Source organism: Haliotis cracherodii, unplaced genomic scaffold, assembly GCF_022045235.1.
Source record: "Haliotis cracherodii isolate W230 unplaced genomic scaffold, xgHalCrac1.p SCAF_4, whole genome shotgun sequence".
Classification (NCBI taxonomy): domain Eukaryota; kingdom Metazoa; phylum Mollusca; class Gastropoda; order Lepetellida; family Haliotidae; genus Haliotis; species Haliotis cracherodii.
In genome coordinates, this window is record NW_027266297.1 from 72,368,944 (window position 1) to 72,382,489 (window position 13,546).

Consider the following 13,546-nt stretch of genomic DNA (forward strand, 5'->3'; position numbering starts at 1 on the left):
GACCTTCAGCGCCCTTCACAGAAATAATGCCCCCATTTCCGAAATATAAAAATAACGCCCAATGAAAATAACAGTGGACCATCACGTATACAAATGTATTAAATCATAGTTATTTAGTGATAGGTGCGTAAACTGTGAGTTTATAGCTGAAAAGCTCATCAACAGTTGTGATGCATGGTGGCTTTCTCAATGTGGTCACTTTGGCCTTGCAATTGTCGAGTCTTCACTTGTGTAATACTCAGCCCAGATTCTTGACTCACCTGTTCAATAAATTACACCACGACATCTGTCAATTAGGGACGACTGACATTTACTCGCAGGCATTACTATGATCATTACTGATTTCCTAATATCATCCAAATCAAGGTTTGTATGTGTGTGTGTGTGTGCGCGCGCGTGCATGCGTGCGGGGCTTCAGTGTCTCTATGTTCTATTTCTTTCCTTTAGACGTGAGTAAAACAATAATTGGATTAGTTTGAGACTACATTACTTGGCTACAGTAACACTGCGGCGCCAGTATGTAATGTATAAGTAGCATGCTTCGTGGGTAGGTTTTCAAAGCTATTTTAAGGTGAGAACAAATGGGTGTGCACTGTGTATGATAGTTCATAGCCATTGGACAAAACTGGACGACTTTCCAACCTGCTATATATAAGTAGAAGATACAAGTCACTTAATATGGAATTAATCAAGGCGTTGAAAAGTGAATGCATTTTCTGGGGAGGGCTCTAAACATGATGAAAAACACGTTTCGTGTGTGTCTTGACTATAATAGACTACAATTTGCAGTTAAAATGTCAATCATATTTCTATGTGAACTCTCTCTCAAGACGGCCCAGGATCAACAGCTGTAATAGGTAGTGTCCATGAGTGAAACTGAGGTATTGTCGATAAAATGAAGGTAATCACTGGTCTGAGACATATAAGATCAGCGTCTATGTACGAAATGACCTACATCAGGTCCAGCATTAGCTACAAATATCCATCGGTATGTACGAATGCTATTTGTCCACCTGTAAGAGAAAGGGCACCTGTCGCAGGGGATATGAGAGTTACCTCCCTGGCAATACTCTTTTGTGATCGAGTCCGGAAGGTAGTATTTGACCCTTGACCTGACAGCAATGGCGGAATATTGATTGAGGTAGCAATGTAAAATTAATTCAGGATATTCTGTGGGCTCTGTCATGCTCATTTTCTTCTCCGCTTGTTTTTAGGAGGAAGAGGAGTCGATGGCACAGAGTCCTGACAGGTATAAATCACCACGAGAAAAAGGACTAGCCGAAGAAAAACGACATGAGCGATTGACGCAAGGTGGACCAGAGCCGGCGAGTAGCAGCCGACACAGCGGTGAAGACAACAAGACTTCACACGGAACCACTCACTCGCGGCATGTAGGTACCGCCAGCACTGACGCAAGTAAGGGAGATACTACACCAAAAACTACTGATTCTAACCATGGTGCTAAATCCAAAACTTCCAATGGAGCGTTTGAAATGGGAATAAAAAGTATGGAGGTTCTTGACGATTCTTTTGTGGTTCAGACAGTGGAGATTATAAAGAGACCTGGTCAGACACTAGGCTTCTACATAAGAGAGGGAAATGGGTTTGACAGACAGGATGGTGTTTTCATTTCTAGAATTCAGATGGGAACAGTCGCTGAAAGTAATGGTCTTCTCCATGTAGGAGATGAGATTTTAACTGTTAATAATGTGAAAGTGGGCAAAATGTCTCTAGACGATGTGGTTATATTAATGTCAATTCCTAAGAAGTTAGTGCTTACAATCAGGACTCGAAGGAATTGCAATAAGAACAAATCCTGTCCATCTCTAGCACTTACAGAAAAGGATGAGGAACTTCCCATTGTTGTTCTTAAAAAGGGAAGGTCATCTTCAGCGTCACAGTTAGAGATGACAGAAAAGTGCCCAGATGCCTTTGAATCTTATGCTCAGCATCCATTTTACTCAGCAGACTTTGCTACCAAAAGAGAACCCTTACCTGAGAAGCCTACCTCATCTCGCTATGCCAGTATTTTTATTTCTCCTCAAAGAGCTGAGGCCAGGTTGTTACCTGATGAATCAATGGATAGTGGTAATTCAAGTGATGGTTCCCTGCCTCGGAGTCATGGGAGTGGTGACTCAGGAACCAGGGATAGACTGTTTGTAGGGGGCGCTTCAGGAGGAGTTGTGGAAGGGGAGGGTATGTTGGAAAGTCCAGGTTCATATCTCAGTCCATCTTCAACAATGCTGGGACAGCATGGGTTTTCAGGAGATAGGGAATATCTAAAGTATCTCATTCCAGATGGATTTGGAAGGAGACAACCACCAAAGTCGCCATCCAAAACAGCGCCTATTTCTCCTCATATGCCCCCAGGGAGATCTAGTTTGTCAGATGACAGTACAGGAATATATAGTAGTGAATCCCCTTATGCTCAGTCTTATAGGGATTATGTGAATGTGTCATATAGGGGCTTTCATGAGGACAGAAGATCTCAGGAGAGATTGAGGGATTTGTTACATTCCAAATCTAGATATGGAAGATTGCTACGAAGCAGATCTCCAGAATGTTATAACTCTGACTCTGAAATTTTGTACACACACCCTCGTCCAGTAGACTCTCGAGGATTTGCCTCGGATTATGAAACTTACGCAGGAGCAATAAGTGATGATGATGGACCTGTGTATTCTATCCCTCATCTACCAGCAAGCAGCAGCTCGGAACTTCAGCAGCTCTTGAAGAAATTTACAACACTTTCTCAAGAACTGCAGCAAGAGCAAAGCAAGCTACAAAGACAGTTATCTCAAAGAGATAAAAGAGGTAAGTGCATTTGTATAAATATATGTTTTCAGCTGTCATATGTCAATGTGTCACACAATTAACTGAACTTAGCCAATTGGTCTATGGTGAATCTGATTATCAAACAAAGAATGCAGAAAAGAAGTTATGATGCGAGCAGTTTAGTTGAAAAAGCTAAAATTGTTTTTACCACTACCTCATCATCTATCTCTTGGGAAGCGTGTGTTATGTACAAAGGATTTTTCTGTTGCTGTGAAATAGATCTGTTATGATGTCAATGTTGGTGTCAGTGATAACACTGTCAACAGATTTTCATCAATTAAGGATAATAGCTTAATGGAAGCAAATTAGCATTTGTAATGGCTGTTCAGGTGTTAATATCAAGGTCAGTGTTTTATTGACTTATTAAGAGGCCATTGGGAACAGCTGTCATGGTTAAATGTTCATGTTAGGAATAATGAAGAACAGGTCGTGGCATAATTGAAGAGGCACATCGCTGTGGTGTCTTTTGAGAACTTGACACAATTATAACATAATACTGCATAAAGACAAAATGTGAAAATACAACCTCAAAATATGCACATAAAATGCTGATAATCAAATCATCTCTTCATTTTCAGGACATAAATATGAAAGAAATAAGATTAAAAATGCAAAATAAGATACTGATAACCATAAACATTCCTAGTAACTATTCCATGAGATGAGGGGGCACGGGGGGCCCAGTCGTCTAAGGTGCCGCGATTCGCTGTGCAGATATACATCCCTTGGGCATGCCAGAAACCTATGACTGTGGGTTCGAATCCTGGGTCGCCCGATTATGTTTCTAACTTTGTCAGCACCATACCCGTGCTCATGGGTTTCAAGGAAGTGGTAAACGTCTGAGACGTGCATCACTTCGGGCTTTCCTCCTACATTAAGCTGACACGCTATGATATAACTGGAATAATGTTAAAAGCGGCGTTAAACCCAACTCACTCACTCACTCCATGTGATGACTGGTCTAGAGAGGAAACAGATATGGCCGCTAGTCCTTTAGTCTGAGGTCAGTGACAATCCAGAGTGACTAGTTGTTTACTACCAAAATATAGTGTTCTAACATAAACTATAAGACCAAAATTAGCTGCGGACAAGTTGGATATGACGATATCACTCACTCACTCACTGTACATGTACAATCAGATAATCATTAATTTAACATGGTTAATAATGTGTTATCATGGGTAATCTATGGTTAAAGCAACTAGAGTCAATTCATGTAACAGAATTTCTGCAGCATGCTTTTGACGAGTTCCTGTTCTCATGCATGGATGTAGAATGTACAGTAGAACCCATTCCACTGGACCGCACAGTACCCAGTGAAATCATCCAGATTACCCCAATTCCAGATTAGCCAATCTTTGGTGAGAGGTAATGGTGAAGGTATACATGAAGATGTCTCCAACAAAGGCTTGCTGGACAAGACCGTCTAGGCTAATGATTAGTCACTGTATGTCAAAAGGTATTAGAAACTATTCTGATGATAGGATGAATGTCAGAATGTTTTTTCATGTGCTTGTCGTGCTTTCGGGATATTGTTCTTTACTTCAAATGACTAAATGATCGTAAATCTGTAACAAAATGACTTTTCAGCTGTAGTTGTTTTTGTTTTATCTAGCTTAATTCATTGAGAGATGCTTGTCTTCAAAAATGTAAAACATCACTATATGATGCATGTACATCAAACGCCACTTTAATATTCATGTTGATTAAGAGATCATAAGTATCATATTCGACGTAATAAGCATGATAAGCGCCCAGGGCGCTCTCAAAATTAGAAATAGGGGGCTCATATTAGAATATAATCTTGGTGAGATTAAACGAGGTTGAAGGATGGTAAATTTTGCAGTTTATGCTGACAGCCTGAAATGATATAAAAGAAGAATCCGTGTGTATACACGATAGATATATTTCTGAGAATTTAATTGCCCATAATTAAGGGAGCATATAACATGTATAACAAACGAGTACGTATTATACACGTTTAAATAAGTCTTGTGTACATTGATCAATCGAAAAGGGTGCTAATTCAGTAATTGGGATTGTTCACTGGCCAGTATATTAGCAAATATCGCTGTGGGGGCTTATTAGAGCGGGGCGCTTATTACATCGAATACGTTAGTTTGTCATGAACCTTTAAAATAGCTCAGCAGTATCTTCAATAGCAGAAGAAGTCATGACTGGCATCTCTCTTGTGAGGTGTACAAATACCAATAGAGCAAGTACACATTGAGCGGAATAATAGAGCACTTACTTCTTTAGCACTTTTACAGTGCTGGGATGAATGGCAGATTTATTATAGCTGACTTGCTGTTACATAGACCTTGTTGATCTGCTAATCCAGCTAGGAGGATTGTATGAGGTACATGATATATATGTATGATATAACAGTGATGGGAATAGATCCCCAATAGTTTACTGTGGTGGTAGTGGTGGAATGTCTGAAGATAAGAAAATCAATGACTCAGGGGATATATAACACAGCATAATGAGAATACATCTCAAGTGTAAGGTCAGAGTTATTTAGTGCTGGTACAGACCCTGGAGGGAATGTCTATGAGATCTACAACACTCATAGGCATGGCGGCTGTTCGAGATACCGAGTAGAATTGATCTCCTGTGTTTACTGTGTCAACAACACCAGACCAAAGTTTTCACCCATCGATGATTTGTGTAGGAGAGCTTTTGACAGTAAAGCAAAGTAAAATGGAATCTTTCAGCTATCAATGACTGCACTTAAGTAGTCTATTTTGTTCTGTCAGTTGCAATAAGGAGCTGAGGTTTGCTGTTATATCTATGTCAGTGATTTGTCAGTAAACTGCCTCAGTGCTGACGGTGGAGATGGTAACACTACCATGTGATGATTACAGTGGAGGGTCGTGTCTCCTGGATGAGGAGTCTTGAGAGCGAGGTCCGATTGATACTCTAAGGTTGTTTACTCAACTGCACACGGGGAATTTACTGAAGATGACAGGGCAGAAGATGCTCTAGAAGCAGCAGCAGGGTTGGCTGGGGACGCAGGAGTGGTGGATGTAACATGTCTGTCATGCAAGAAAACCTTCCATACTATGAGCATGTGGGCTGAATTAAACCTGTTAACAGTTCTCAAAGAGTTGTCGTTCTGCAGATGTTTTTGTCGCTGCAGAGTTGACCCAGAAAGCCCAAGTGGGATTTTCCAGCAGTGCTAACGTAGAACTTTCCCAGAATGCTGAGTAGGAATTTTCCACGAGGCATTGCCCTTATTACCGAAGAGCTTGATGCTGCTAATGAGAAAACAAGCTGCCCTGAGTTGCAGCTGTCATGGTTGAAGTTTCTTTCACTGGTTGAGCACTGACATTACAAAAACTAAGATGTGTGCCTTGGTGTGGGATCACGGGGTGTCTGACCAGAGGCAGCTATTGGAGCACAGGGGGGTGTCTGACCAGAGGCAGCTATTGGGTCACTTCTGTCAAGTGTGGACTCATTTTCAGCTCTTCTCGCATAAGCAATCAATCAATATGTCTGCAAGGGGCCAGATCCATTCCTCAACTCAGAGTCAATCGCTTGTGATTTTCAGCAAAGGAAGCACAGCTTTTTGGGCCTGATCACCAAGGATGGCGTTTTGTCAGGTTTCACTGTTGTGCTAAAGAAATATTAGCTGAAGACCTGCCACGGAGCATTAGAAGCTGTAAGTCGGCAGCACCAAGCAAAGCAGTTCTACAAGTTGAAGAATATTGTGATAGGCTTTCAGAAATATTTGGCATATGGAGTGGACTTTACTCCAAACAGCAATTAGACTAACGCCAATAAAGACTTCATTCTTTTGAATTTTTTGCATGAGATCAAGTCGAGGAGACAAGTCCCCAAATGCCTCTTGGTTTGTGATGCTTGTACCAATCCCTTCATGAAAATGTGGATGAGTTAACACTCTGTCCAAGTCAACACTGTGTCCAGTGTCATGTCCTCCTAAGTTAGTCCTAACATGGCAAAAGTAATGCACACAAATGTAAATTCTAATTCGCTATTTCTCCTCATGCCATATGGGCAGGGAGTATAATTTGTTCGCTGCTTTTAGAAATATTCCAACCACCTCATAACACCTTAATGAATTTCCATTTTGGGAACTGAACCCAGGTGTTTGGCATGTCAAGCATGAGCTGGGACCACAAGGCTACTCCATCACATCCTTAACATGCTTAGCATATATTGGCCCTCACAAGCTTATTTAGGCTATTCAGAAAGGAAATATGCCTAATATGGGCTTCAGGGTAGTGTTACTAGTAACATCAAGGATGCAGCTTATGCTGAAAACTACTCTTGCCACAACAGTGATACCATATAGGGATGTCATTAGGTGGGAACTTTATTATCAGATATCGACTCAAAAGTATCACAAGAAAACCTATACCTCGACTGATGATGAAATTAACTATTCTATATGTGTATGGATACAATTTGCCCATGTAAACCTGCAATTAATCAAGTTAATGCCAAATATGGACTAAGCTGATCAATTAAATGTATAAAATTGAATTTTCTACCTTCTCATTGTCCATCTTTACCATGGTAATCTTGATAAATGTAAACACTTCTGTGGTTTTAATTCAGCATTGATATTCTTAAATTTGTATCAATATGGTATTGATATTACAACTCAGCGATACATCGATATCGCAATATACGATGACATCCCAAAAGCATTGTGGGGATGTTCCCTGGAAAGCCTGCAATTCCACTGGACTTTAGGATACCTGTAGTATTAGACAAAGCCACTCAGTCGGTCGCCTCGTGCCAAGTTGCATCTGTGACTATTATCTGTACACACTGCAATATGATTGGTTACCATGCATACTGGTATTTCATCTCAATCAGTTTGTTCAGTTTAAGGCCAAAAGCTATGAACACACAATGCCATTTAGAAAGTGGTCAAATGTAACAAGTGTTGTATTTGGGATAACACTTTCTGAGTAAGGTACAGATTCTCATCCTCAACCCCCAAAAAGTACGAGAATCTGTACGTACTGAGAAAGTGTTATCCCAAATACAACACTTGATACGTTTGACCACTTTCTAAATGGCATTGTGTGTTCATAGCTTTCGGCCTTACACTTGTCAGGGGGGTACTTAAAGGATGTTATCTAGACTACCAGTTGTCAGACTTTCATTTTTGTGGAAGCCTCGGTTAAGACTAGTAGTCTAGATCACTGCTTTGTGTACCCCTCTGACAGTGACAAGTGTACATTGGTACAGCTCCCATGGCCGAAAGCTATGAACACACCATGCCATTTAGAAAGTGGTCAAATGTATTTATATATTTGGGATAACAATTTCTGAGTAAAGTACAAATTTTAATACATGATTGGATGGAGTCTCATTCAGGATTTGAACCCACACTCTCTGTGTCAGGCACTCTCTGTGTCAGGCACTCTCTGTGTCAGGCACTCTCTGTGTCAGGCACTCCCTGTGTCAGGCACTCTTTGTGTCAGGCACTCTCTGTGTCAGGCACTCTCTGTGTCAGGCACTCTTTGTGTCAGGCACTCTCTGTGTGCTGGCGATTAGTAGTCTTAGTCTGACTGTGTGGGTTTAAATCACAGATGGGCTCCACACCAAAAAAGTACAAGGATTTGTACTTTGCTATAAAAAATATAATCCAAAATGTAACACATGTTACCACAGACGTATCCTTTCAAACCTACATCATATTGAATACCTGAAACAGCCCTCTAAGTAGCGAACATTGTGGTGGCCAAATGCGACTTAAATCTATGATTGGCAACCTAAATTTATCAACTGCTAGCCACTTTCCTACGTAAAAGTAAACATAACTGGCGACAAAATCTGTTTAAGATATCTGTTGGCTCCTAAAAACTTAGGTTTGGTCCTAAAATATTCATGTTAGGAGCCGCCTGGCTCCCTAACAAAACAACCAACTTCAAGGGCTGTGACAGTTTACACCTGGTGTAAGTCCTAACGAACATATTAAGCTGTTGACCGTTTTGAAGTGAATCAGATACTGCAAGACCAGGTAAGCTACAGTGTTATGAAGTATTTCAATAACCCGCTTGCAAGTATTCGTGTCAAGAAGTTGTTAAATATGAAATAACAAAGAACTGTCATTTGACCAAAATACTCAGGTACGCGATCAGTTATATTTTCCATGAGGGAAGTAACATGTAATTTAGTCTCACAGTGGCAGCTAATGCGCTTGTGAAGTGGCGTGTGTAATGTGGCGTTGCTGTTGCTGTAGCAGGGGGCTGGAGGACACAGCAGGGCAGTTGTAGGACTATAACTAGCTATCAGTAAGTCTCCATGCGTGCCTTCATGTCATCTCCTACACCAGGTCATGGCTGGCACAGTCTGGCAGTCTGAAATCAGCTTGTCAAGCCTACCTCTCATATACATTTGTTGTGGGCTTAAATATTCCCTTGCGTGCGCTGTAAACTGGCATTCTGATACAGGCGTTGGAGACCGCCAGATGAGAGGCCATGTGGCACTCTACAAATAATTTCACTTTCATTTGACTATAGCCTGTCAACTTAACATATGGACAGTATTTCAACTACAGGATAACTAGGAGATTTGTTTGGATATGTGGTTTGTCAATATTGTATCTGTTTCTCGTGGTAGAGATGATAGGACATGATTGTAATCATTCCTTGGGATCTACGAGATAAAATGTTCAGTTATCTATTTTCATACTTGACTTCAGTCATTGTTAGTTGTCAACATGAAACATGTGTGAACATGTTGTGTGACTTTAAACTGAAAATAGATATGCAGGCAGTTGAAAATGGATATATATGCAGCTGAAAACATATATATATGCAGCTGAAAAAGGATATGCATACAGCTGAAAACAGATATGCAGCTGATAATGGACATACATGCAGCTGATAATGGATATGCATGCAGCTGATAATGGATATGCATACAGCTGAAAATTGATATGCATGCAGCTGATAATGGATATGCATACAGCTGAAAATTGATATGCATGCAGCTGATAATGGATATGCATGCAGCTCATGATGGATATGCATACAGCTGATAATTGATATGCAAGCAGCTGATAATGGATATGCATGCAGCTCATAATGGATATGCATGCAGTTGATAATGGACATACATGCAGCTGATAATGGATATGCATGCAGCTAAAAATAGATATGCATGCAGCTGATAATGGATATGCATGCAGTTGATAATGGATATGCATGCAGCTGATAATGGACATGCATGCAGCTGATAATGGATATGCATGCAGCTAAAAATAGATATGCATGCAGCTGATAATGGATATGCATACAGCTGAAAATTGATATGCATGCAGCTGATAATGGATATGCATGCAGCTGACAATAGATATGCCTTCAGAAAGGAAATATGCTTAATATGGGCTTCAGAGTAGTGTTACTAGTAATATCAAGGATGCAGCTTAACCTTAAAAATACTCTTGCCACAACAGTGATACCATATAGGGACTGTCATTGGTTGGGAATTTTAGTATCGATATATCGACTCGAAAGTATCACAATATATGTATACCTCAACTGATGATAAAATTAACCATTCTGTATGTGTATGGATACAATTTGCCCATGTAAACCTGCAATTAATCAAGTTAATGCCAAATATGGACTAAGCTGATCAATTAAATGTATAAAATTGAATATTCTACCTTCTCATTGTCCATCTTTACCATGGTAATCTTGATAAATGTAAACATTTCTTAGTGATACATCGATTTATACAGTTTTACGAAAATATATTGTCCTTACCCACAGCTTATTCTCACCAAGTGACCCGAGTTACAATAAATTAGTGCTCAGCATAGCCGAGTTATGCCCCCTTTTCTTTCTAAGTGTGTAACCTCTCTGTCGCCTTTTGACGTCATAAAGGAAAATCAGTTTTCGTCATTTACGGCATGCTATTTTTGGCATCGAATGTATGTTTATATACATACTCCATTTCATATGTACTTATGTCGTTCAGAAATTAGGCAGTATTTTGTTCGTTTCTGTAAAGCTTCTAAATAAAAAAAAACAGTTTAATATTTTCTGTTAAATTTACACCATCAAATAGGAAATTTAATGTTCCCCACCTCTGCATAATTTTATCGCCAGAGGTAGATCCAGTGCCGTGTGAGCGCAATTCTCGCACAATCATCACTTTTCCGATCTTAGGAAAATGTGCGTCAGAAAAAACAACTCGGCAACCAGAGGGTTAATGAGCCACCCGGTCAAGCGATGAGAGGGTGTTGAATGTCTATTCTGTATCGATACAAATTTATGAATATTGATACTAAATTATTAATTCACTGACAGAAATGTGTCATTCATTAAGATTACAATGTATAACATGGACAATGAAAAGGCAAAAAATTCAATTTTTGAAATCAAATAGATCATCCTAATATCTATTTAGCATTAAGTTTAAATATTGCATGTCTATATAGGTACTTTATATCTTTACACGTACAGAATAATTAATTTGATTACCGTATTCGACGTAATAAGCGCCCACAGCGATATTAGCTTAGTAATATATTAGCACCCCCTCTGATTGATCAATGTTCACAAGACTTATTTATTCGTGTATAATTGTTTTGTTATATGCATTCTTAATTATTGGAAATTAAATTCTGAAAAAATATCTGTTGTATATAAACATTTCGGGCGGTCAGCATAAACCATGAAATTTACCATTTTTCAACCCTGTTGTTTTTCACCAAAATAATATTCTAATAAGAGCCCCCTATTTCTAATTTTGAGAGTGCCCTGGGCGCTAGTTATGTCAAATACGGTATTTATCTATATATTGTGATACCTTCAGTCAATATAACAAAACTACAATTTCCAATTAGTGTCAACCTTATTGTAGATGTAAATCAAGGATCACGGATATGTTGTTGAATAGCCAAGATTTGTTGTTAGGGAATCAGGGATGAACAGACATGACAAGCAGATCCTGGCTTATCTAAGGGCAGTAACAAGTGAAAGGAAGAGATAATATATCATGTTTTTGTGTTGTTATGCTACACATTGCATCTAATCACTGACAACATTTAAATACCTGTACCTGCACACATGTACAGGGGCGTAGGCCATTAAAAATTCAAAAATATTTGGTGCTTGATACAACCAATTAATCTTTTTACAAAGACACCACCTCAAACTGTTGAGACACTCTTCAGAATTATTCACTGAGGAATTCTTAATAAAATCCAGCTTTTGAAAAACATTATGTTCTACAAATAACAATTATAGAGGAAAGGCTTTCTAGACTGGGAAAATGATGGTAAAAAGTTGTGCAATCAATGTATGACTCATCCTTTCTTCCGTAGCCCATTAAATATAAAACACCTCCGGAAGCGACCATTCCATAGGCATTGATCAACATGTCGTCTGTTGCGTCGTCATCAGCGAGAGCATTGATTACGCCAGAAACTGCTAAGTGTATATAGCATGTCGTATCTTATGTATGGCATTACGTGTGTGATGACAGCTAATTTGCACAACTTCAAATAATGTATGCTTTTAAAATGACGCTTTTTCACTGAAGGAAGTCGCTGCATGTGGGTCATCGTGACCTATTGATTTCTTGTCTCTCCTTGGAGAACTATTTGTCTGTCTCTGTCACACTGGCGATGTTCTCACTCAAACAGCCTTTTATGTAATTCATCCATTTATCACAGACTTTTTATAATCCAACAACCTATTTCTGTTGTCATGATTATTTTGCCAGCATTTTGATTCAGGGAATGAAAGTGCTAATACAAAATGAAAGCTATTGTTAAGATTGGATCAGATCAGATTTAAGGCTTCAATACGTGTTGAAGGCTCCTTAAATTTGAATGATCAATAAATTCTATTCTAAAGACACACAAATCAAGGTGACTGATATTTATGTACTGGAATAATGCAGCACTTACCATATGTGGTGGAATTATTGTGAGTTTCAACCAAATTTGTACCTCGAACGAAAATGGTCTTGTGCACATACCAGTATTGAAAATGACCTACAACCTGGGAGAATTACAGATTATCTGTCCTTCATGAATCATTGGTGTCCAGGATTGTTTTAATTGTCAAGGATATTGTGTGTGAGCCTTAACAACAGTATTGAGGTGATTGTGCCGCATGTTGTTGAATGTCTCAACAAAAGTATTGAGGTGATTGTGGTGTATGTTGTTGAATGTCTCAACAACAGTATTGAGGTGATTATGGTGTATGTTGTTGAATGTCTCAACAACAGTATTGAGGTGATTGTGGTGTATGTCGTTGAATGTCTCAACAACAGTATTGAGGTGATTGTGGTGTATGTCGTTGAATGTCTCAACAACAGTATTGAGGTGATTGTGGTGTATGTTGTTGAATGCCTCAACAACAGTATTGAGGTGATTGTGGTGTATGTTGTTGAATGCCTCAACAACAGTATTGAGGTGATTGTGGTGTATGTTGTTGAATGTCTCAACAACAGTATTGAGGTGATTGTGGTGTATGTTGTTGAATGTCTCAACAACAGTATTGAGGTGATTGTGGTGTATGTTGTTGAATGTCTCAACAACAGTATTGAGGTGATTGTGGTGTATGTCGTTGAATGTCTCAACAACAGTATTGAGGTGATTGTGGTGTATGTTGTTGAATGTCTCAACAACAGTATTTAGGTGATTGTAGAGCCAGTTGTTTACTTAAGAATTGACTGTGTATTTTTTTTCAGTTAAATGAGGTATGAA

At 39.2% G+C, this 13,546-nt stretch overlaps 1 protein-coding gene across 2 annotated transcripts in view; it reads left to right on the top strand.

Annotated features, from left to right (window-relative positions):
- LOC139478641 (rho GTPase-activating protein 100F-like) overlaps nucleotides 1-13,546 on the top strand; it is a 123,734-nt gene that overhangs the window by 65,916 nt on the left and 44,272 nt on the right. For both annotated transcript variants that reach the window (XM_071261201.1, XM_071261202.1), the window contains exon 2: nucleotides 1,215-2,814. In XM_071261201.1, coding sequence (XP_071117302.1) covers nucleotides 1,215-2,814 — 1,600 coding nt within the window. The remainder of the gene's footprint in view (nucleotides 1-1,214; nucleotides 2,815-13,546) is intronic.